At 38.9% G+C, this 25,142-nt stretch overlaps 1 protein-coding gene across 2 annotated transcripts in view; it reads left to right on the top strand.

Moving 5' to 3' along the window:
- Window positions 1-25,142, top strand: part of LOC110202931 (uncharacterized) — a 37,365-nt gene that overhangs the window by 2,532 nt on the left and 9,691 nt on the right. Inside the window, exons 3-5 of one of the 2 annotated variants that reach the window (XM_078149321.1) lie at window positions 11,232-11,403; window positions 12,700-12,801; window positions 16,711-18,180. In XM_078149321.1, the coding sequence (XP_078005447.1) occupies window positions 11,232-11,403; window positions 12,700-12,801; window positions 16,711-18,180 (1,744 nt within the window). Of the gene's footprint in view, window positions 1-11,231; window positions 11,404-12,699; window positions 12,802-16,710; window positions 18,471-25,142 lie in introns of those variants that run through there. The other variant, XM_078149320.1, reaches the window with a different exon arrangement.

Raw genomic sequence — 25,142 nt, 5'->3', positions numbered from 1 at the left:
ATATGAGACAAAACCTCAGGGTTTTGCTTTTTATGTTTGACTGATTAGTGGTTTGGAGTCTTTTCTCATGTGATTGCGAATACTTGGCAGTTCTTCTTCTGAGAATTTTTTGTTCCTATTCTTTGACCATTTATCTATTGGGGAAAGGCTATTTGTTGTTTTTCAGTTGCTTCAGTGGTGCCTGACTCTTTGTGATGCTCATTTTCATATTAGAAAACTAGAATGGTTTCCCATTTCTTTCTTCAGCTCATTTTACATAGGAGAAACTGAGGCAAAGATGCTCAAGTGACTGGCCCAGGGTCTCATTGCTAGTAAGTGTTTGAGGCTAAATTACAAGTTCGACTCCAGGCCTCGAGCTCTATCTATTGTGCCACCTAACTGCCATTGACTATTAGTCTTTTTTCAAATAATATTTCATTTTTCTCCATTTTTCCCCAATTACATGTAAAAACATTTTTTATTCCTAAAATTTGAGGTCACAATTCTCCACCTGCCTCCTTCCTCTTACCTCTCCTGCATATGGTAAACAATCACAAACAGGTTATACATAAGCAAACACATAAAGCATTTCCATATTGGTCATTTTTTAAAGAAAATTTGAGCCATAAAGAAAGAAAGTGAAAAACAGTATGCTTCAGGTTTGTGTTCTGATTCCATTAGTTGATTCTATGGAGGGGGGTTGCATTTTTTATCATGAGTCCTTTGGGATTGTCTTAGATTATGAGGATAGGTAAATTATTCACTGTTCATCATATAGTATTGCTGTTACTTTGCACAGTACTCTCCTGATTCTGCTCACTTCACTCTGCATGAATCCATATAAGTTTTTCTAGGTGTTTCTGAAATCATCCTGCTTGTCATTGCTTATGAAACTGTAGTATTGTGTTGCAATCACATACTACAACTTGTAAAGACATTCTATAATTAATGGGCTTCTCCTCAATTTCCAATTCTTTGCCAGGATAAAAAGAACTATTACATAGGTCCTTTTCTCTTTTTTAAAAAATCTTTTTGAAAAATGATATATTTATTTTCAGTTTTCCACATTGGCTTCCATAAGATTTTGAGTTTTAAATTTTCTTCCTCTCCTTCTCCTCCCCCCTCCCCAAGATGGCATGTAATCTGACATAGGCTGTACTTATATGTTCATATTAACCATATTTTCACATTAGTCATAAGGTATAGAATAATTTTTCAAAAGTCTTTTGTGGATGCTGACTTAGTAATGCTATTGCTGGGTCAAAGGGTATGCACATTTTTATAGCCCTTTGAGTATAGTTTCAAATTGCTCTGCAAAGTGGTTGGATCAGTTCACAAATCCAAAAGTAGTACATTATTGTCCCACTTTTCCTACTTCCCTCCAGTATTTGTTTTTTTTCTTTTCTGTCTTATTAGCGAATTAAATAGGTGTGAGGTGGTAGCCTAGAGTTGTTTTAGTTTGCATTTGAGAATTTTTCTATGATTATAAATAGCTTTGGTTTCTTTGTCTGAACTGCCCGTCCACATCCTTTCACCATTTGTTAATTGGGTCATGACTTGTGTTCTTACAAATTTAACTCAGTGCTGTGTATATTTGAGAAATGAGGCCTTTATCACAGGTAATTGCTGTAAATTTTTTCCCAATTGACAGTTTTTCTTCTAATCTTGTTTGCATTTATTTTGTTTCTGCAAAAACCCCTTTTTAATTTAATACAATCAAAATTATCCATTTTACATCTAGTAATGCAGTTTATGGGTAAGTTCATTCCATTCGTATTTATAGTTATGACAACTAACTGTATTTCCCTCCATCCTGTTTTCCCTTATCTCTTCCTCTCTCCTCCTTCCTCTCCCTGTTCCTCTCTGTCTTTCTTCCTGTCTCTTCTCCCGCCTTTTATCCTGTCTCTCTTCACCAGAGTTTTGTTTCTGACCAATGCCTCCCCCAATCTGCCGTTCTTTCTGTCAGTCCCCCCTCCTTATCCCTACCCCTTTTTACTTCCCTATAGGATGAGATAGATTTCTATACCCAACTGAGTATGTATGTTGTTCCCTTCTTGAGCCAATTTTGATAGGAGTAAGGCTCAAGCCCTCCATTCCCGCCACCCTCATCTTCCCCTTCAGTGTAATAGCTCTGCTTTGCCTCTTTTATGTGAGATAATTCACCCCCTTCCACTTTTCCCTTCCTTCTTCTTGACATGCAGTTCTCTTTCTCACTCCTTAAGTGTGTTTTCTTGAATATCATCCCATCATAGTCAATGTATATTCTCAGCGTATACTCCTTCTAATTGCCCTAATCATCATAAAAGACTTAAGAGTTACAGGTATCATCTTCCAATGTAGGAATAGAAATAATTTAACTTTATTGAATCTCCTCTGTTTTCTCTTTCCTCTTTACCTTTTGATGTTTCTCTTGGGTCTTGTATTGGAAGATGAATTTTTTTGTTCAGCTCTGGTTGTTTTCCTTAGGAATGTTTGATTACCCTGTATTGAATGTTCATTCTTTTCCCCCATGAAGGATTACACATTTTTTCTGTATATGAGATGGTTGGTCATGGTGCTAGTTGCTTTGTCTTGCTGAATATCATATTGCACACCCTCTGATTTTTTAAATATAAAACCTACTAGCTTTTGTGTTAGCCTGACTGTGGCTCCATGGCATTTGAGTTGCTTCTTTGTGGTTGCTTGTACTCTTTTCTCCTTGACCTGGTAGCTCTGGAATTTGGCTGTGATAGTCCTGGGAGTTTTCATTTTGACATCTTTTTTAGGAGGTGATTGGTGGATTCTTTCCATTTCTGTTTTACCCTCTGGCCCTAAGATGTCAGGTCCATTTTTCTCAATAATTTCTTTGCCAAGAATGCACCATATAAAATGTGTTGTAGGGTATTGTTAAGATGTTGATTTAATCTTAATTTCCTTCCTGACTGCTTTCCATTTTTCTCCATTGTATTTTTTGACTAAATAAGGAGTTTGACCCTAAGTAATCTTTTCCCCACTTTATCAAACATTGAGTTTTACTGATTTCTTATGGTTCTGAATTTCCCTTGCTTAATCTGTTCCATTCTTTTATCTCTTTTTTTTTTATTTCATCAATACCACATGTTTGGTGACCAATGCTGTATGCCATAGTTTAAGGTCTAAAAGTTCCCTTCCCTGTATATCCTCACTTCTTTTCATCATTGCTCTTGATATTACTGTAGGTATTTAATTTTTTCCAAATGAATTTTATTATTTTCTTCAGCCCTGTAAGATATCTCCTTCTTAATTTTGTTACTGTTATTGATGTTGTTGTTCAGTCATGTCTAACACTGTGGCTCCATTTGGGGTTTTCTTGGCAATGATATTAAAGTGGTTTTCTTTTTCTTTCTCCAGATCATTTTTCAGTTGAGGAACCTGGGGGCAATCAGAGTTAACTGACCTGCCCAGTGTCACACACAGCTAGCAAGGATCTGAGCCCAAATTGGAAGTCAGACTTTCCTGACTCCAGACTCAACATTCTATCCACTCCGTCTACCCCCATAATTTCAACACTGTGGTATTAAAAGTGTAAATATCATTGTTAAGTCTCCATTTGAGTTTGAATCTTTTGTTGTCTCTGAACTAATTTCCATTGTTTTATTTTAATGGAATGAAAGGATATGTTGATGATTTCTGCCTTTTTACATTTGTTTGCAGTATCTTTCTGCCCTAATCCATGATTAATTTTTGCAAAAGTTCTATGGGGTACAAAGAGGCAAATAATGTCTTCAGTTCTGATTTTGTTTCTAAAAATATTTGATAAATTTCTTTTTTATCATTGAACATCCACTTTTTGTCCCACATTGCTAAGTTCATATTTACAGGATATGTGTTCCTGGGCTGTATACTGTGCTTCACTGCTCTCTGGAATGCATTCTTCCAGTTCCCTCTTTATTTCTAGTGAGTTTGGAGTAATCTTGCATGTTTCCATGTCCTTTCCATTATATTTGAAAGTTTTCTTCTGATGGCTTCTAGAACTCACTTAGCCTCAAGGACCGGACAGTCTAACAGAGGAAGACCAACATAAAAAAATGATGAAAATGGGTTGGAGTGAGAAGATTCCCCAGTTCTTGGCCACAATGGAGCAGTCAGTCAGAGAATTCCCAAAGATGTTGAGCCAAGTGAGAGATGAGATATCTGTCTCTTCAAATGGAAGTTTGGAGTTCATAACTCCATCCACCGGTTCTGAGAGATGGAGGTGGCAATTTTGCAAAAGAAAAAGATTTGGAATAGCTTTTGTTAGGTGTGAGTTAGGGATTCAGAGATCAGTTATCAGTCAATAAGAGTCCTGCTTACTTGTATTGATAGCCCACATGGTGAATACTATGTAATTAAGAATTATGATTCAAGAGACTATAGTTTAAAAAAACAAGAATTATAAATTCTTGGAAATCTTAAATTGTAAAACATGAAGAAATACCTTAATTGTTCCCAAGTAAAATAATAGAATAAGGGAATTGAAAGGTGATGTATCAGTTAAAAAATTAAACCATGAGTCAGGTGTTTTAAAGAAGAAATCACAGTGTCAAAAAGGTAAAGGGCAATTTTGTACATATGATGTAGAATTGTTCCCAAATATAATAATCTCTGATAAAGTGAATCATATCCTAGAATGTTCGCCAAACATACATTGTGCATGAAGCAGATTGTAATTATAGATGACTGCTCCCAAGTATAAAGGCATTTTCCTATTTGGCCAACTTCTCTTGTATGTGGTCCATTCTCTTGACTTTTGTCCTCCCAAGTTTGCAGAATTCTGGAGGTATGTTTAGATCTTTTACTTGAGGAAACTGTTAATATCTTTTTCATGAATTAGTTGAAATACAACCTACATTAATTAGATGTTGCTTTTTTAAAGTATGAAGGAACCCCTCGAAATTACTCATTTCTTTTTTTGTTTGTTTTTTCTTTTTAAATTGTTTATTATTTTATTTTTCACAGTTACATGTAAAAACAATTTTCAAGATTTGTTTTTAAAACTTTGAATTTCAAATTATCTCCCTTCCTCTGTCCCCAACCCCCCCAATTGAGAAGGCAGCAATTTGATATAGATTATACATATCTAGTCATGCAGAACATATGTGTAGTAGACATGTGAAATAAAACAAAAAACTTCAAGAAAAATAAAGAAAGTTTAAAAAAAGGTATGTTTCAATATGTATTCAAATACCATAAGTTCTTTGTGTGGGTATGAAGAACATTTTTTATCATAAGTCCTTTAGAGTTGTCTTGGAATTTTGTATTGCTGAAAATAGCTAATTCAGTCACAGGTGATCATCTTACAATATTGCTGTTACTTTGTACATAGTACATTTCACTTTGTATCAGCCCATGCAAGTCTTTCTAGGTTTTTCTGAGAGCATCCTGTGCATCATTTTGTTTTTCTTGGTCACTATTCTTTATTTTTTTTCTATATAAATTTATTTATTTTTAGTTTACAATATTTACTTCCACAAGATTTTGAATTCCAAATTTTCACCCCATCTTGCCCCTCCCCCCCAAGATGGCAAGCATTCTGAATACCCCTTCCCCCAGTCTGCCCTCCCTTCTGTCTCTTCCCCCCCCCTTCTCTTATCCCCTTCCCCTTCCACTTTCCTGCAGGGCAGGATCGATTTCTGTACCTCATTTCCTGTATTTCTTATTTCCCAGCTGCATGTGGAAACATTTTTTTAAAACATGTTTCTAAAACGACGGGTTCCAAGCTCTCTCCCTTCCTCCCACCCTCATTGAAAAGGCAAGCAACTCAATAGAGGCCCTACATGTGCAGTTATGCAAAACACTTCTATAGTAGACATGTTGTGAAAAACTAACTCTATTTCCCTTCATCCTATCCTGCCCCCCATTATTCTATTCTTTCTTTTGACCCTGTCCCTCCTCAGAAGTATTTACTTCTGATTACCCCCTTTCCCAATCTGCCCTCCTCTCTATCATCCCCCTGCTCTCTTGTCCCCTTCCTCTCCCCTGTTTTCCTGTATGGTAAGACAGATTTTCATACCCAATTGACTGTGTATGTTATTCCCTCCTTAAGCCAAATCCTATGAGAATAAGATTCCTTCATTTTCTCTTACCTTACCCTGTTTCCCCTCCACTGTAAGAACTTTTCTTGTCTGTTTTGTGTGAGATAATGGTACCCCATTCTACCTCTCCCTTTCTCCTTCTCCTAGTATAATCCTCTCTCACCCCTTAATTTTATTCTCCAGATATCACCCCTTCATCTTCAACTCACCCTGTGCCCTCTATCTATCTGTCTATCTACCTATCTGTCTATCTGTCTATCTATCCATACATCCATACACATAATTTTTCCCCTCCCACTACCCTAATACTGACAAAGGTCTCATGAGTTATAAATATGATCTTTCCATGCAGGAATGTAAACAGTTCAGCCTTAATAAGTCTCTTATGATTTCTCTTTCCTGTTTACCTCTTCATGTTCCACTTGAGTCTTGTATTTGAAAGTCAGATTTTCTATTAAGCTCTGGTCTTTTCATCAAGAATGCTTGAAAGTCCTTTATTTCACTGAATAACCATTTTTTCCCCTGAAGGATTATAGTCAGTTTTGCTGGGTAGGTGATTCTTGGTTGTAATCCTATCTCCTTTGCCCTCTGGAATATTATATTCCATGCTCTCCAGTCCCTTCATGTAAAGCTGCTAAATCTTGTGTTATCCTGATTGTGTTGCCACCATACTTGAATTGTTTCTTTCTGTCCACTTGTAATATTTTCACTTTGACCTGTGAACTCTGGAATTTGGGTACAATATTCCTAGGAGTTTTCCTTTGGGGATCTCTTTCAGGAGGTGATTGGTGGATTCTTTCAATTTCTATTTTGCCCTCTGGTTCTAAAATCCAGGGCAGTTTTCCTTGATAATTTCTTGAAAGATGATGTCTAGGCTCTTTTTTTGGTCATGGCTTTCAGATAGTCCAATAATTTTTATATTCTCTCTCCTGGATCTATTTTCCAGGTCAGTTGTTTTTCCAATGAGATATTTCACATTTTTTCTAACTTTTCATTCTTTTGGATTTGTTCTACTGGGTCTTGATTTCTCATAAAGTCACTGTCTTCCAATAGCTCTATTCTAATTTTTAAGGAAGTATTTTCTTCAGTAAGCTTTTGGACTTCCTTTTCCATTTGGCCAATTTTTCTTTTTAGGGCATTCTTCTCCTCATTGACTTTTTGGACCTCTTTTGCCATTTGTGTTAGGCTATTTTTTAAGGTGTTATTTTCTTCAGTATTTTTTTGGGTCTCCTTTAGCAAGCTGTTGACTTGTTTTTCATTATTTTCTTGCATCGCTTTCATTTCTCTTCCCAGTTTTTCCTCTACTTCTCTTACTTGCTTCTCAAAATCCCTTTTGAGCTCTTCCAAGGCCTACAACAGATTCTTTTCTTGGAGGCTTTGGATGCAGGAGCTCTGACTTTGTTGTCTTTTTCTGGTTGTATGTTTTCATCTTCTTTTCACCAAAGTAAGATAATATAGTCTGACTCTTTTTGTGAGATTTGCTCATGATCCCAGCCAAGTACTTGAGTTTTAAACTCTTTGTTAAGGTATGAATCTGCTTCCAATGTGGAGAATGTACTGTCCCAAGCTTTGGGGGTTTGTACAGCTGTTTCCCAGAGATACTTCTAGGGACCTGTAAATTTTCAGTTCTTCCAACATGGTACAATAAGAGTTGAGGTATTTACTCTTTTCCTGGCCTGTGCTCTGGTCTTTGAGTGACCAGCCACAAGCAGTCTTTTCTCTCTTGGAATTGTGAGGAGGGATTCCTCTCCACCGCCACTTCAAGCTCTACCGTGCCAACACTCCTCACCCCAGGACCGCCACCCAGAACTGTGACCCAGATCCAAGCATGGGCAAAGCAAGAAGTTCCTGCCTCAACACTGGCAAAGAGATCCCTGCAGTCCCCCTCTGATCAGCCACTTCATTTCCCCACAGTCTTTGGGCCAGAAGTTCAGGACTCAGCCATTGCCCCAGTGCCTGGGCTCTACTCTCTGGAGCTGGCTCTCACCTAGCTCCTCTCTCAGCACCGCAAAAACAACTTTTCCCACTGACCTTTTAAGTTGTCTTTGGTATTCATGGATTGAGGAGTCTGGAAATCGCCACAGCTGCCTGTGATTCATTCCTCTAAGGCCTGCTTCCCGTTTGCTGTGGCCTGAGTGCCCATGCCGAACCGAGCTCCTCTCCTCACCTGGCGTGATATACCTTTCAGATCAACCATCCAGGCTGTTTTGGGCTGGAAATTTGTTTTACTCTGTCTTTTTGTGGGTTCTGCTGCTTCAGAATTTGTTTAGAGCCATTTTTTATGGGTATTTGGAGGGGTTTGGAGGAGAGCTCAAGCAAGTCACTGCTTTCATACCGCCATCTTCGCTCCACCCCCAATTGCTCTTATTTGTATGTAACTGAATAACAGCATATGGATCGATTCTCTGATGCTTGTGCTAATTTTGACCTAACAGTAATGCCAGGAAAACAGAGGTTCTCCAAAAGGTCAAGGATATCAAGGTAATCAATGGGGGGAAAAGAATGAAGGAAGGTGGTCTAGTCATACCACATCTCAAACTGCATTATAAAGTCATAATTATCAAAAATTATCTGGTGCTGTCTAAGAGATAAAGTGGTGGATCAGTAGAATAGATTAGGTATAAATTACCTTATAGTAAGTGACCCTATATCATATATGATATCTGTACTTATTTTGTATACCCATATCTGGTATATGATAAACCCAAAGATCCAAACTTTTGAAACAAAAATTCATTATTTCACAAAAACTGCTGGGAAAGCTGGAAAACATGATGGCAGAAACTAGATATAGACCAACATTATTTTGATCATATGAAATTAAAATTTTAGCACAAACAAAACCAATGTAACCAAAATTATAAGGAAAGCAGAGAACTGGGGAAATTTTTTTCCAAAAAGTATCTCTGATAAAGGGCTCATTCCTTAAATGTATAGAGAATTGAGTTTAATTTATAGAAACCCAAGTCATTCTCTAATTGATAAATGGTGAAAGGATATGAACAAGTAGTTTTCAGAATAAAAAATTAAAGCTGTATATAAACATATGAAAAAGTGTTCTTAATCACTACTTATTAGAGTAATGTAAGTTAACAAAATTTTGAGGTACCACCTCATACCTATCAGATTGGCCAATTTGATGAAAAAGGAAAATGATGGATGTTGGAGGAGATGGGAAGAAACTGGGGCATGAATGAATGCACTGATGCAACCATTCTGGAGAAAATTTGAAACTGTGTCAAAAGAGTCATAAAACTGTACACGCCCTTTGATCCAGCAGTACCCCTACAAAGTGTAGACCCCAAACACATGAAAATAAAGAGTAGAGGGCCTATTTGTACAAAAAATATTTATAGCAGCTCTTTTTGTGGTGACTGAGAATGGGGAATTGAAGATGTCCATCAATTGGAGAATGGCTAAACAATCTGTGGTACATGATTATCATGTATTGTGGTATAAGAAATGACAAGGAGGATAATTTCAGAAAAACCTGGAAAGATTTACATGAATTGACAGAAAATGATGTGAACAGAAGTGAGAAGACACCACACACAGTAACAACAATATTGTTCAGTGAAGAACTGGGAATGACTTAGGTACTCTCAGCAATGTAAAGATCCAAGAAAATCCCAAAGGATTAATGATGAAGCATACTCTGTGCTTCCAGAGAGAGAACTGATATTGTTTGCATACAGACTGAAAGATGCTATTTTTCACCTTCTTTCTTATGTTCTTTTTCTTTTGTTCAAGTCTTTCTTTACCAAATATCTTTCTGGTAGCTGGAGGATGGGGTGTGATTGCTTAGTACAAACCACAAGTTCCTCTTTTCCAATCTTTCTGCAAACTATGAGCTCCTTTAAAGTAATACTTTTGGTTGGAAAACTCATCAGCTGCAGAGCAAGGACTTTTGGGTTATTCTCACTTAGACAGGTTGATAAAGAGAGAATGAATCTGGGTCAAGAAAACGTGGGAGGAATAAGTATTCAGATGACCTGCCTTGTCCAGTTGAATTACGTTCAAAATATGTGTCCTAAGGCTGTGATTTTTTTCTTCTTCTGTTAGAAAAATAAGCTCTGTAAATCACATGTATGTCACAAATTACTGAGGAATTAGCTGATTTTACTTAGAGATAACCTGTCAATTGTTACAATTAAATCATTGTTTACTAGCAAATTTTGTACATCAGATTATGTTCTACTTCAGATAAGTAATTTTAACAGCTGACTCCTTGCTTTGCCAGATAGAGCTCAGTGTTTGAGAGGCTCCCAAGGAAAGTGTGGGAGAGAAGAGGTTTTAGGCTGCATACGCAACTGAAGGTCTACAGAGCTATTCTGCTGACCTCATTGTTGTGTGCCTGAGAAAGCTAGACAGTATAGCAGCACCATTCCAGGAAACTAAATCACTTCCATTTGAATTGTATTAGGAAGATTCTGAAGGTCACCTGCTGGATGCTGAGGTCTTTTCTCAAGTTAGATTGCCAAGCCTTCACCTTCTACTGCAGAGAGCACAACTCTGATGACTGGCCATGTTGTTCAAGTGCCAAAAGTATGTTTCCCTAAAAGACTATTCTGTGGAGAACTTATTCAAAGAAGGTGCTCACAAGGTGTTCAGAAGTGATACAAGGACATTCCCAAGGCATCTCTGAGGAATTTTGTAATCAGTTGTGAGACATGGGAGACACTGGCAAAGGACCACCCAACATGGCCAGCTCACATCAAAGAATGTACTGTGCTGTGCTTACAAAGCCGAATTGCAGTAGCTCAAAAGAATGGTGAGATGTACAAATTTAGAGCCATCTTCACCCCAAATATTCACATGGACTGTTTGTCCCCAATGTGTGGTAGAGTCTTCTAGGTTCTCTTAGGTCATCCGTGGTCAGACGCACTGTACTTTGACTCTGACATAGTTGTGTCATTTTTGTCATCTTGGAGCACAAAGAACAACAAAAATTACCAACTATGTAAGTATATATTGTAATAAAGAAATCTATGTTATTGACGAATGAAAGCAGTCATAAAGTAAAGGCATAAGATGTTTTAGCCGTGACACATCATAACCAGGGTGGCCTCGAGCCTTCAGTGTTACAACAGATAACTCTTCTTCAGCTTTTGGATAAATCCCCTTCCTATGCTTCAGTTTCCTCCTCTCACTTAATGAGGGTTAGACTGCATGAATTCTGGAGTCTTTCACCTTTCAATCTTGTGACATTTGATGGTTTAGGAGTTGGTTACATTCCAAGATGTGGCTGTGGACTTCACCCCACAGGAGTGGGTCCTCTTAGACCATCCTCAGAAGGAGTTGTACAAGGAGGTCATGCTGGAGAATGCCTGGAACCTTCTCTCTCTGGGTAAGGACATTTCCTCTGGCAGCTCTGAGTCTGCTATGAAGGGAATATCTTAATTCCTGAGTGTGCTGGCTTTGGAACAGTTATCAATTAGTAGAAAGGGAAAAGTGCTGGTCTCTTGTGTCCAAGACAAAAGGACCTCCTGCTGCCTGGTTTTCCTGTAAAAGGTCAGTACATTGTATGAAGATAACATGAGGGTTTCCTTGTTTCTTCTGAAGCCGTCTCTTGCCAGTTCTAGGTAGGTTGAGGTCAAAGGTCAGATCAGAGTTGAAGCATCTCAGATGTAGAACCAATCCCATGGATTATTTAGTCCAACCTCTCCCTAGACATGAATTTTGTCTGCCACATCTCTGAAAAGTGATCAGGTGGCTTTTCCTTGTAACCCTTTCCTCTTTGGGATGGTCCAGTCACTTAGGATATTCTTTTTGAGAAGCATCAATTTGTACCCAGAGCTCCTAATTGTGCCTAACGTGACACATTTGTCCTTCATCTTCTTTTACATCAGCTCCACATTCCGGCACAGGTGGTGGGAAAGGAATAAGCATTTCTATTCACCTGCTGTTCACCAGCTGTTGTACTAAGTACTTTCTTTACAATATTATGTTATTACCTGATGGGATTATCCCCATTGGTCATTTGAGAAAACTAAAGGAAACAGGTGTTGGGACTTTTCCAGAGGCACACAGGTAGTAACTGTCTGAGGCTAGATTTAAACTCTGGCATTCCTAACTTAGGCCCAGGGCTCTCTCCACTGTATTCCCAGCTGCCTCTAATTTCTAACTAGTGGAAACCATGCAGGGAGTCCATCCTCCTAGGACAAAGGTGTCCCAAGATCAAGTTTTCTGACTGCAAATTGGCTCCATGATCTTCTCCCCCAACTGTCCGCAAAGCTTCCAAAATAAATGTTATGGAAAGCATGCTTAAGGACTTGTGGGACTCATGCTGTGCTTTTTGCTTGCATGCCCCTGTCAATGGCAGGAATAATGGACTGGCCAGGAATCAGACAAACTAAGATTCCTTGAGTTCCCTGGCAGGAGAATCTTACCGAAAGAGGCAATGAATGCCTCCATGAACAGTAACGAGGTTTTTATGGGTTTCTGGGAGTGATGAGCAGGGTAGGGGACAGGGCAATATCTGTTCATCAAGGTCCCTTTTGCTGGAGCTCAAGCTGATCTGGCACATCCTGTTTTGTGTTCCTTGCTTTACAAGCATTTGTGGGAGAATAAGCCTGATATGTTAAATGTGATGGAGTGATTCTCAATGGAATAGCTTTGCATGTATATTATTCTCTGTAAAGAGAAATCAATGACAAGTTTTTCTGTATGCTCATTGCTGATTTCCCATGCTCAGGGCTTCCAGTTCCCAGAGAATATTGGATTTCTTCTTTTGAGGAAAGGGAAGGACCATGGATGCTGGAGCAAGAAGGCCTGAGGAGCTGCTGCCCAGGTGAGTGAGGTGAAAGCAAGTATAAGAGCAGGAATTATAAGAGGCTTCTCGGTCTTGTGGGAAAAGTGCTAGATTTGGGGGCAGGATCACCTGACTTGGAATTCTTTTTCAGACACTTTTAGAAGGGTGTTCCTGGACAAGTCACTGAACCCCAATGAGTCTGTTTCCCCTTCTGTAAAATGAGGAAGTTGGACATCATGGCAATTAAGCTCTCTCCCAGTGATAAATCTATGATCCTAAAAGTAGTCATTGTTTGAAAGTGCAAAAAGGGTTTAGGCTTTCCAATATGGGCTCTTTCTTAGACTTTCTGCAAGTCGATGAATATTTATGTGCCTGCTATGTGCCAGACCTTCTGTTAAGCACCAGGGATATAAAGAGACACAAGGAACATTCTCTGCTCTCCTGGAGCTCAAACGCATAGGGCAGCCACACACCAAGAGCACTGTACAAACCTGTTATGGTCAGGCTAAATTGGAGCTCATTGAGAGAGTGAAGGAGGACAAGAAAGGCCTATTGTGGCCAGTAGGCTCTAGCTGGGGCTTCAGGGAAGCCAGGGTGAGCCTTTGAGGCATGGAAATGGCATCGGAAATCCCACAGAATCATGAGATGGAGTTTCCTGTTCCTAGGCCTCCTAAGGGAGGCCCAGACCACTGGGTTATAACGTTTGGTCGGAATATAAGTTGAAAGAAAATTAGGAGAGTAGGAGCGGGCTAGGTAAAGGAGGGGTAGATGAGCAATAGGCCTAGAGAGGATTTTATATTTGAACTTCTCCCAGGGAGCCACAGGAGGTTGTTGAGTACATGAGGCCATGATCAGTGAAGAACTTTAGGAAGATGAACTTTGATCAATGGGTGAAGGCATGACTGGACTGGGGAGAGACTGGAGGCAGCTGGAACAAGGAGGAGGTTCTTGGAAAAACTGAGCTGTGAGGTGTTTGGGGCCTCGACCAAGACAGTGGCAGTGTTGGGAGAGAAGGGGTGTATGGGAGAGATGTTACTAAGGTGGAATCACAGGACCTTGCAGCAGATTGAATATGGGGGTCAAGAGTGTGTGTGAGTCAGTGAGGAGTGTATGAAAACTCATTTGTAAGCCTACAGTATTGGGAGGATGCCTTGAAGAGCATTGGGAAAAGAAGAAGATGGAATGGTTGGGGGAAAGAGAATGAGTTTGGGGAACAATGAGAGGAGTGTCACAGAAAGTGTGTGTGTGTGTGTGTGTGTGTGTGTGTGTGTGTGTGTGAGAGAGAGAGAGAGAGAGAGAGAGAGAGAGAGAGAGAGAGAGAGAGAGAGAGAAGGGTGATTGACTGTCAAAGGCTGCAGAGGAGGGAAGAAGGATGAGGATGAAGATATGGCTAGTGGATTTAGCAAGTTTGAGATTTTTGGTAATTTTGGAGAGAGGAATTTCAGTGGAACAATGACATTGGGAGCTCGGCTGCAGAGCAAGTAGAGGAAAGGAGTTGGAGACATCAGTTGTAAATGGACATCTCCAGCTGTTTAGCCAAGAAATGGAAGAAAGACATTGGAAAATAGCTCTTGGGTTGAATGGATCACGTGACTGTGTTTTGAGGAGTAGAGAGAAATGGTTTTATTTGTGGAAGTTGGAAGGTGTCATTAGTGTGGGAGAGACTGGAAAGTAGTGAGAAAAGGGGGTGTTGGAGAGGCTACATACTGAGAAAGACAGTGTGCTGGAATGGGATGATTTACACATGGAAAGTAGTTTGCCTTAGCTAGCAGAAAGGAGACCATTTGATCTGATTGTGGTATGAAAAAGGAAAAAAAGGCACTTGATTAATGGGAGATGAGAAAGAGAAAATTAGAAGGCAAATTTCTCTGCTGAGAAGGTGAATGGGAGGATGGACAGAGGGAGTGAGCAATAAGGGACAGTTGGGAAAGAATGAAAAGAACTTGAGAAACTACAGTGGTGAATGACATAGGGAGTCACTTATGTGGTTTACAGTCATTTTAGTCATTTCTGAATCTTCATGATCTGATTTGGGGTTTTCTTGGCAAAAAAACTAGAGTGATTTATAGTTTCCTTTCCAGGTTTATTTTTTTAGATGAGGAAACTGAGGCGGACTGGACAGGTCTAAGTGACTTGCCCAGGGTCACACATCTAGGCTAGATTTGAACCTGAGTCTTTCTAACTAGTACTCTATCTACTGGCCAACCTGGCTACCCCAAGAGTGTCAATTAGGGAGATGTCAAATTATATCCTTTCCACAGTGAAGTTCCAACTGAAATGATGTGCCCTAAATTTGCATGGACCTAGACAGCTTGGTTTTTTTTTATTTTCTCTCCATCCAGCAGCATCTAAGTAGTAGCAAAAGCTGTTGCCTTATTTAGAATTAATCTAAGGCTGTGCTTTACATAAATCATCAACCTGTGTTCCTTCCCTGATCTTTAAAGCTCAATCTTTGGCCCATTCTTGGAGAATAATTAGACTGATTCATTGAGTTGCCAGCCACCCTCAGTTTGGGAATGTGGGAAGTAGAAACTGTCAAGTCTCCCATAGTATGAGATGTTCATACTGAAAAGAAGTCTGTTTGATCTTTATTGTGGGTCTGGTTAGGTCCCATCAGAGTTAGAACCAGACAGAGGTCACACAGTATGGCAGATAAGGCTCAAGAGAGAGCCAGAAAGAAGACCGAGGACAGAACCTCCATTTGCCAAATAAGTCAGGGACCAGAATTCAAGGACTGAGGGAGAGGCTGGGGCTTGGTGACAGCCTTGGGCCCAGTCAGTCAGTCTATAAGCATGGATTAAGCCCTTCCATTTTTCTAGGTATCTTGATAAGGTTTGGGAAGGGAAAAGCCAGTCCCTGCTGTCAAAGAGTTACCAATCTGGCATACAAACATGGAGACGGTTTGAGAAAAAGCAACAGATCAGGATATTTGGTCTCAGCTGATCCAGGGCAAGGAGAGTGTTTGTGAATGGAAAGACATCTAGTTCAGTGGCATATGAGCAAACTCAAGAAGTAGGGCTAGTAATGGTTTAAGAAGGAGACTAGAATTGGGGAGGAAAGAGTCAAATTCAAAACAAGAATGAATCACCTCAGAGTTACCTGCAGGTTCAGTTCCAGAGCTCTGCAGTAAAGTGAATAGTGCAATCAAGTGAATCATATGAATTTTTGGTTTCTCAGTGCATATCAAAGCTTTGTTTACCACACATTGTTGTCTATGACATGTGCAATGTTATTATATCTAAAAAAATGTGTACTTAAAAAATTTTTTTTGGCAATAAAAACTATCGTCTGAGTCCTCTGACTGATCACAATGGTGATTGCTCAAGGTTGGTGGTTGCTGTGGCAATTTCTTCAAATAAGGCCATAGTGAATTTTGCCACAGTGATTGACTCTTCTTTTCCCTTGAACTTAGACCCCATTGTGGGGATATTAATTGGCCCAATCTCAATGTTGTTGTGGCTCAGGGAATTGGGAGACCCAAAGAGAGGGAGAGACCAAGTCAACATGTAATAATAAAATATTTCTTAGAAAAATTAAGTGTAATGGAGGAAGGCTTCTTAACTCTGGGGACAGAACATGGCCACTTGCAGGGTTGCAGTTCTAGTCTCAGCTACAGAGATGTAGGTCAGATCACTCAGCCATTGAGAGCTCATAGCCTGACTTGAGAATGTAATAAGAAAGCCCTAGGTCTTCCAGTGTTGCAGGTGTTCGAAAACCCAATGTGATTGTGTGTGAAGCTCTTTGTAAGTCAAATTGAGCTGCAGATGTGACCTAGTGGCATTTTCAAATGATTGATTCTGTCCATTTAACTTTGAAGGCTTTTCTCTTATCCTGGGGAAGTAGGATATAGATCAGTTAGTTTACTTTGTCCCAGTGGATGGAAGGGATTATGATTATATATGGAAGTACATATGTCAGTACATGCGTTTTATTTTTTGTTTCTTGCAGGAGAGATTAGACCTGAAATGAAAGAGACTACTGAAAAGCTAAGCATTTCTGTGAAAGAGACTCACCAGAAGAGGTTCATGAGTGATGGTCCTTGTGATTTCACTGGGAGAGAAATCTGTGCTGTATTGCAGAGATTCCACACAGGAGAGCAACCTTATGATTGTCATCATTGTGGGAAAGACTTGAGTCAACAGTCATCCCTTATTTACCATCAAAAAATTCATATTGGAGAGAAGCCACATGAGTGTCATGAATGTGGTGAAACTTTTAGTGAATCCTCATCCTTCATTATTCATCACAGTATTCACAGTGATAGGAAACCTCATGAAGGTAATGAGTATGGAAAGGCTTGGAATTGCAGCTCCAGTGTTGCTGTTCATCAGAGAATGCACACTGGAGAGAAACCTTATGCATGTAATCAATGTGGAAAGGCTTTCAGAGTGAACTCCCAACTTGCTCGCCATCAGAGAATCCACACTGAAGAGAAACCTTATCAATGTAATCAGTGTGGAAAGTCTTTTAGAAGTACCTCTGATCGTTCTGTACATCAGAGAATCCACAGTGGAGAGAAACCTTATGAATGTAAACAATGTGGAAAGGCTTTCAGAGTGAACTACAGACTTGCTGAACATCAGAGAATTCACACTGGAGAGAAACCTTATCAATGTAATCAATGTGGAAAGGCTTTCAGAGTGAACTCTAAACTTGCTGAACATCAGAGAATTCACACTGGAGAGAAACCTTATCAATGTAATCAATGTGGAAAGGCTTTCAGAGTGAACTCCAAAATTGCTGAACATCAGAGAATTCACACCGGAGAGAAACCTTATGAATGTAATCATTGTGGAAAGGCTTTTAGAAGTACCTCTGATCTTTCTGTACATCGGAGAATCCACACTGGGGAGAAACCTTATGAATGTAATCAATGTGGAAAGGCCTTCAGCTCCAGTTCCAGTCTTGCTTCACACCTGAGAATTCACCCTGGACAGAAACCTTACCAATGTGAACAGTGTGGAAAGGCTTTTAGACTAAACTCCCAACTTGCCCAACATCAGAGAATCCATACTGGAGAGAAACCTTATGAATGTAATCAGTGTGGAAAGGCTTTTAGAAGTACCTCTGATCGTTCTGTACATCAGAGAATCCACACTGGGGAGAAACCTTTTGAATGTAATCATTGTGGAAAGGCTTTCAGACAAAACTCCCAACTTGCTCTACATCAGAGAATTCACACTGGAGAAAAACCTTATCAATGTGATCGATGTGGAAAGGCTTTCACACAGAACTCATTTCTTGCTGCACATCAGAGAATCCACACTGGGGAGAAACCCTATGAATGTAATCAATGTGGAAAGGCTTTCAGAGAGAACTCCAAACTTGCTGCACATCAGAGAATCCACACTGGGGAGAAACCTTATGAATGTAATGAATGTGGAAAGGCTTTCAGACAAAACTCCCAGCTTGTGCTACATCAAAGAGTCCATAACTGAGAGAAACCTAATGTGATAAAACTTTTTTATGTACGTTCTCACCTTACTATACAAATCTGATGAAAGAAAAGGCCAAGAGACGTAGTTTCTGCATAATTGTTTCATTAATTATGGCTAATGAAGAATTAATAAAAGGATGGTCATTTAGGTATCTCTTGTAAACGAAAGGTGAATCATGGAGGCATAGCAACACTTATATGCCCTTAGAGAAGTAGATGTTACCAAGTGGCATAAGTCAACTCTGATTGATTAAAAATTAATGAAACTGAATATCATAATGTGAGTTGGACTTAATCTTTTTTTTTTTTTACTAATTTATTTGGAATTCTCAACAATCATTTCCATATGCTTTTGAGTTTTAAATTCTTCTCCCCCATCCTCCCCACCTCATTCCCCAAGATGGCATGTAATCTGATATAGGCTATACATATATATTCTTACTTAACATATTTTCACATTAGTGATGTTATAAGTAAAAATTAGAACCAATAGGAGGAACCACCAGAAAGAGGAAATAAAACACAAAAGGAAAAAAAAGCAAATAATATGTTTAGATATGCATTCAAATTCCATAGTTGTTTCTTTGGATGTGGATAACATTTTTCATCATGAGGCCTTTGGAGATGTCTTAGGTCCTTGTTAAGTCTATCAATATTAGTCATCACACAATGTGGCTGTTACTTTGTACAACGTTCTCCTGGTCCTGCTCATTTCACTTAGCACCAGTCCATACAAGTCCTTCCAGGTTCTTGTAGCGCAATAGTGTTCTGTTACATTCATATACCACAACTTGTTTAGAAAATTCTCTGATTGATGGGCATTCTCTCAATTTCCAATTTTTTGCCACCAGAAAAAGAGCTGCTATAAATATTTTTGTACATGTGGGTCCTTTTACCATTTATATGATTTCTTTGGGATATAGCCCTGGAAGTGCTCTTGCTGGGTCAAAGTGTATGCTAATTTTTATAGCCCTTTGGGCCTAGTTCCAAATTGTTTTTCAAAATGGTTGGGTCATTTCACAACTCCACCAACAATGCATTAGTCTTCTAATTTTCTCATATCTTCTCCAACATTAGGTTATTTAGTTTCCAATTAATTTTTAGTTTATATTTCTATGGCACTGTATTACACGTAATTTTTATTGCTTCATGATCTGCAAAGGATGCATTTAATATTTCTGCCTTTCTGCATTGGATTGTGAGGTTTTTAAGCCCTAGTACAAGGTCAGTTTTTGTCGTGGGAGACTAAGTGTTGCATCAAAGTGAGGAGTGTGAAATGAAAAAAGGTGGGTCAGTGAAAGACTGAGCCATTTATTATGCTGAGGGTCCAGTTTAAATAGTGAAAGCTAACAATCACCTCTGAGGCATTCCCAGTATTGTTATGTGACTAACCCCAGCCCTTATGGGCAACTTTAATTGTTCACACCTGCTTGCTATCAAGGTTAAAGGGTCAGAGTGTTCTAACACCTCCCTGGCAGGGGAAATTGGTGAGCCAAATATTCTGAATAAGTGAGCCCCCAAGGGTAGGAAAAGGAAAGAGTCAAGCTCTGACCTAAATTTCCTATCCCATATTAGACTCTCCAGCTCTGGCCCTGAACAAATTTTTGTGCAGGTGCTATATACCTTGAGAGAAAGGTTTATTCCTTTCTGTCCCCATTCCATTTTCTCCAGAGGTCAACCGTGTATAACTTTTCTAAAATTTTATTGATCTCTTTAACTTCTTTCTTGTTTGTTTTGTGGTTGGATTTATTTAGATCTGAGAGGGGGAAGTGAGGGTTCCCACTAGTATAGTTTTGCTCTCTGTTTCTTCCTGTATCTCCTTTAACTTCTCCTTTAAGAATCTGGATGCTATACCATTTGGTGCATGTATATTTAGTAATGATATTACTTCATAATCTATGGTACCTTTTAGAAGGATGTAGTTTCTTTCCTTATCTCTTTTAATTAGATCTATTTTTGCTTTTGCTTTGTCTGAGATCAGGATTGCTACTGCTTTGTTTTTTTGTTTTTGTTTTTGTTTTTTTACTTCAGCTGAAGCACAATATATTCTATTCCAGCCTTTTACTTTTACTCTGTATGTATCCCTCTACTTCAAATGTGTTTCTTGCAAAAAACATATTGTAGGATTATGGTTCCTTATCCATGTGGGAGAGTTCATCCCATTCACTTTCATAGTTGTGATTATTGTGGCTTCCTCTACATCCTATTTCCTTCACCCCCACCCACATCTGTGCTTTTCTCTCTGCCTTTTCCTGTTTCCTCCTTAGAGTTTTACTTTTCACCACTGCCTCCCCTTTTTTTATCCCCCTCCCTTTTCCTTTTTTCAAGTTAAATTAGTTTATTTTTTAAAATTGTACTTCAAAAAAAGACCATGAAAATAGATATAGACAATCTGATATTTATGTATGTAAAACTAACTCTATCCCTACTTCTTTGTTTGATTCAATTTTTGTGTAATCCTTGGTGATTTTTCTTTATATTTTAATGCACTTATTTACAGTAGTGGCTGACAACCTATATCTCTTTTTCCTAAGATCCAAGGTAACTTCAAAGAAAGTCTAAACATTCTATTGCCTCTTCCCCCCCACCAAAAAAGTTTCTGCAACTAGAGACACAATTTAACCTTATGTCTCCCTTATCATACTCAAAATCACAAACCAAAAAAAGAAACAGAGAAAGAAAGACATTCACATTATTATTTTTAGTTTTTTAAAAAATTCTTTTATTTTTCACATGTGTTTTTAAAACTTTGGGTTGCAAATTTTCTCCCTTCCTCTCTCCCCAGCCAACCTCATTGAAAAGACAAACCTCTTGATACAGGTTATATATGTGTAGTCATGCAACACACTTCCATAGTAGTCATGTTGTGAAAAACTTAAGTATATTTCCTTCCATCCTACCCAACACCCCATTTATTCTATTCTCTCTTTTTGACCCTGCCTCTCCTCAGAAGTGTTTGCTTCTGATTATTCCCTCCCTGAATCTGCCCTCCCCTCTATCAACCCCCTGCTCTCTTGCCCCCTTCCCCCCTTATTTTCCTGTAAGGTAAGATAGATTTCCATACCCCATTGTGTATGTTATTCCCTCCTTAAGCCAAATCCTATGAACATAATATTCACTTATTCCCCTCTGTATAAGACTTCTTGTCTGTTTCATGTGAGATAATTTACCTCATTGTACTTCTCCATTTCTTCTCCCAGTATAATCCTCTCTCACCCCATAATTTTATTTTACAGATATCACCCCTTCATCTGCAACTCACCCTGTGCCCTCTATCTATCTATCTATCTATCTATCTATCTATCCATACATGCATATTTTTTTCCCCTCCCACTTCCACAGACAAAGAAGATGGTCTGTGAGGCTGGCAATCCCCTATCTATGGATTGTTTCTTTAAAGAAATAGGTAGGAAATTGAAAACAGTAGTGACAACACCACCCTGTTCTCTCCTTCTCTACTTTGAATTGATTCATGGCACTTTAGCATCACAAGCATTAACTACCCTCCAAACCCCCTAATTACTTCCCTAAATATGTCTTTTTTTTTTTTGGTTAAAATTTCCCTCATGATCCCTGATATACAAGGAAGATCACTTCACTCATTCCTCTCTGTTCTGTAGGGGTCTCGTCTTTTAGCTCCTTTACACAAACAGTTAAAATGTCTGGTGCATACTCACTGTCTTGGTAGCTGGTTTGACTCTCAAGGGCACACTGAGAGGGCAATGAGGGTTGAAAGGAGCAAATACTGAGCTGGGGCTTGGGATGTTCCTGGCTTCCTGTATCCTCTGGTCCAGTGTTTTCAGGAAAATAGGGCAACTAAAGAAACAGGTGAAGGCAGCATCAAGGTCACATTCACATGTTCAAAGACCCTTATCAGCGTTATTGGGGTCAGGCCAAAGAAAAGGGTACCTTCTTTAGCTGGTAATTGATTAACATTTCCTAAGGACCTAATACTTCTCTTGCTGGAGATAGTATAGGAAAGGGCTGAGTTTCGGGAACTATTCAAAGTTCTGGCAGTGAGGTAGGTTATGCAAGTACTGTTGTTTCTTCAGGAGATCCCTCATATCCCAATGATGTGGGCTTTTCCTCCAGTGGTGTCTCCATCCATGAAACACCTTCTCATCCTATGCAATTCTTATTCATGTTGAGAATGCTAAACAAAGCAGTGGAGACTTTCTAAGTTTTTTTTCCCCTCATTTTTAATGTGCTAATATTATTCCCATTTTTGCAGATAAGGAAACTGATGCTCAGAAGGATTAAGTGACTTGATTACTCCCAGTTATGACTGTGTAAATCCAAGCTCCCTGATTCCTAGACTTTTGGTCTTTTCGCTGTCATCATAGTTCTCAGAAGGGCCAGGATTAGCTGGGAGGGTTTCATAAAGGAGGGTGGTCTTAAAGGATGGGTAGGATTTCAACGTGAGAGAGAAAAGAAAAGCATCCTAAAAAGCATGCTGGAGTATTACAGCTCTTCCTGATTTTCTACTTGCTAATTCCTGTAGCACTAAGACTGCAACAGTCTGGCACTTAGTTATATACTGACTTAAATGGCTTATTTATATTTTTGTGTGTTAACCTTATCTAACCAGACCACATCATCTAAAAGTATCCTTCATTTAATGCTTTCAGTTATTTCTACAAGAATACATTAGGTAGTGAAACTATGTTTCAGGGAATAATTAGTTACATAGGAACAGTGTTCTAAGTTCCACATTAACAATGTTATTATGAAATGAAGTTAACTGGGAAAACTTTCCTATGCTTCTTTCCCTCCTCCCCCAGAACTCACCAAAGAGGAGATGGGCAATGAACATTTACAGGCAGACCTCAGTGGAGAGAAATTCTGGCCAATCTGAATACTTTTCCTTTCTGTCTCAGATGTATGCTGATGACAACCCAAGTAATTAACAACAGTGAAATTTCTTGAAGGCACCAATGTTATTAGGTTTAGAACTAGCTGACCATGCAACAAATTTTTAGCAAGATAGTTTTGGTCTTTATGTGTTATACAAGTTAAAAAATAGTTGTTTTAAACTTTTATTTTTTGTGAGGCAATTGGGGTTAAGTGACTTGCCCAGAGTCACACATCTACTAAGTGTTATGTATCTGAGGCCAAATTTGAATTCAGGTTCTCCTGACTCCTGACTCCAAGCCCTCCAAGGTGTTCTATCCTCTGTGCCATTTAGCTGCCCTTCCATTTATTTTTTTTAAAGGGACACTGACTGATTACCATGCTTTATATCTCTGTGGAATGCAACCAAGAAGAAGCTTCAGATAAAAACAAAATTTCCATTTCCTTTTTTTGTTTTAATTTAAAAAGTTTTGTGATAATTTCAAGGATAGAAGCGTGCCATTTTTAGAGTTTAAGGATTTTCCTGAATAGAAAACAACAGTAAAGTCCATGTAAGAAGAAAAATTTTCCGGGTTTTTCACCTAATTTTAAAGGGTTATAAAAAGAAACCATACTAAAAAAATTGTGTATCAGTACGCTCCTCTAAGTATTAGAATTCAACAACCCCAAGTATGGAAAGCATAAGCAGGAAAAGCACCATAGACACAATTGGGTGCTACTCACCACCAAATTAAGAATTTGATTTTAAGTATTATAGGGGCTAAGTTGCTTTGAATGGTGTCTACCATATTAAATGCAAACAGCCACTTAAAAGTTTCTTGAAATGAGACAAAACTTGGAGTTCTTTTTCTCTATTGACAGCTTTATTTCATCCTTGTAGCACAAAATAACCTGGGAAAAATATGAAAGGTAAATCAATCGAACATTTATGAAAATGACAAAGAATTTTGAGTAAGAAGGCTAAGCAGTTTTTACAGGGAGTTGGTGGCACACACCTGCAATCCGTGCTGCTGGGGAAAGTTGGAGTTCTGAGTTACAGTAGGTGAAAGCTGACTGGTTGTCCACATTAAGTCCATCACCAATACCATGAGCTCCAAAGGTACTGCCTTTAAGTGAACTGGCCCAGATTGAAAGTGAAGAAATGGAAGCAATGGGATTAGGCTCATGAGTAGGCCCTGCACTTCCAGCCTTGAGTAAGGTCTCTGATGTTTTTAAAAAAAAAAAAGCAGTGGAAACAAGAGAGGACAGAGGAGAGGGGAGAAAATGGGGCTGAGAGTGGGGGAAGGAAAGGAAAAGAGAGGAGAGAAATTGGCAATGTTGGGAAAGGGCCCTGAATTGACATGACCTGCCTTTTGCTTGGAGACAGTGATATTGCTGAACAGCTGAAAATCATTCTGGCCTCAGGCCAATGTCATTGTGGAAAAAATGCTGAACTTAGTATCACAAACCCTGGCTTTCTCTTTTGGGCCTGCCATTAATTAGCTGTGTAACCCTAGGCAGGTCACTTAAGTTCACTGGATCTTAGTTTTCTTATCTGTAGAATGAGGGTTTTCAATTAGATACACTCTTAGGTCTGTTTCAATTTAAAAATGTTAATGATTTCAGGTTTAGGAGTTGGTGAATTCATTCCAAGCCTTTAAACTGCTCATGCATTTATTTGACTGTGAGAGGTGAGTGATTCAGCCATATGTGTCTTTCCTTGGCAACCACTATTTTATGAATAACCAGGGAAAAATACTGAGTTGGTTCTAAGTCACAATTTGTGTGACTTTCTCAGCAAAACTAGCCCTTGCAAGAGATAAATTTCATTTCTGACCTAAAAAAAACCCCTTATAATGAACGTGATTAAATACTCTAAGTGAGTTAAGCACCAAATATCTAAGTCTTTAGGATTTTATAAATCCCTCTATATTACCTCTTTTTAAGGGTAGCGAAATCTATATACCTGGTGGCATATACATTTACATCAAAAAGTCTATTTTTCCCTTTAACATGGTGTAATAACAATTTAGTTCTCAAAGGTTACGCGTATCATCTTCCCTTGTAGGGATGTAAACAGTTTGCCCTTATTAATAACATGCTGTTTCTGTCC

Source organism: Phascolarctos cinereus, unplaced genomic scaffold (genome assembly GCF_003287225.1).
Source record: "Phascolarctos cinereus isolate Bilbo 61053 unplaced genomic scaffold, phaCin_HiC Scaffold_2;HRSCAF=192, whole genome shotgun sequence".
Taxonomy (NCBI): Eukaryota; Metazoa; Chordata; class Mammalia; order Diprotodontia; family Phascolarctidae; genus Phascolarctos; species Phascolarctos cinereus.
This window is presented reverse-complemented; position numbering and strand designations above follow the sequence as displayed.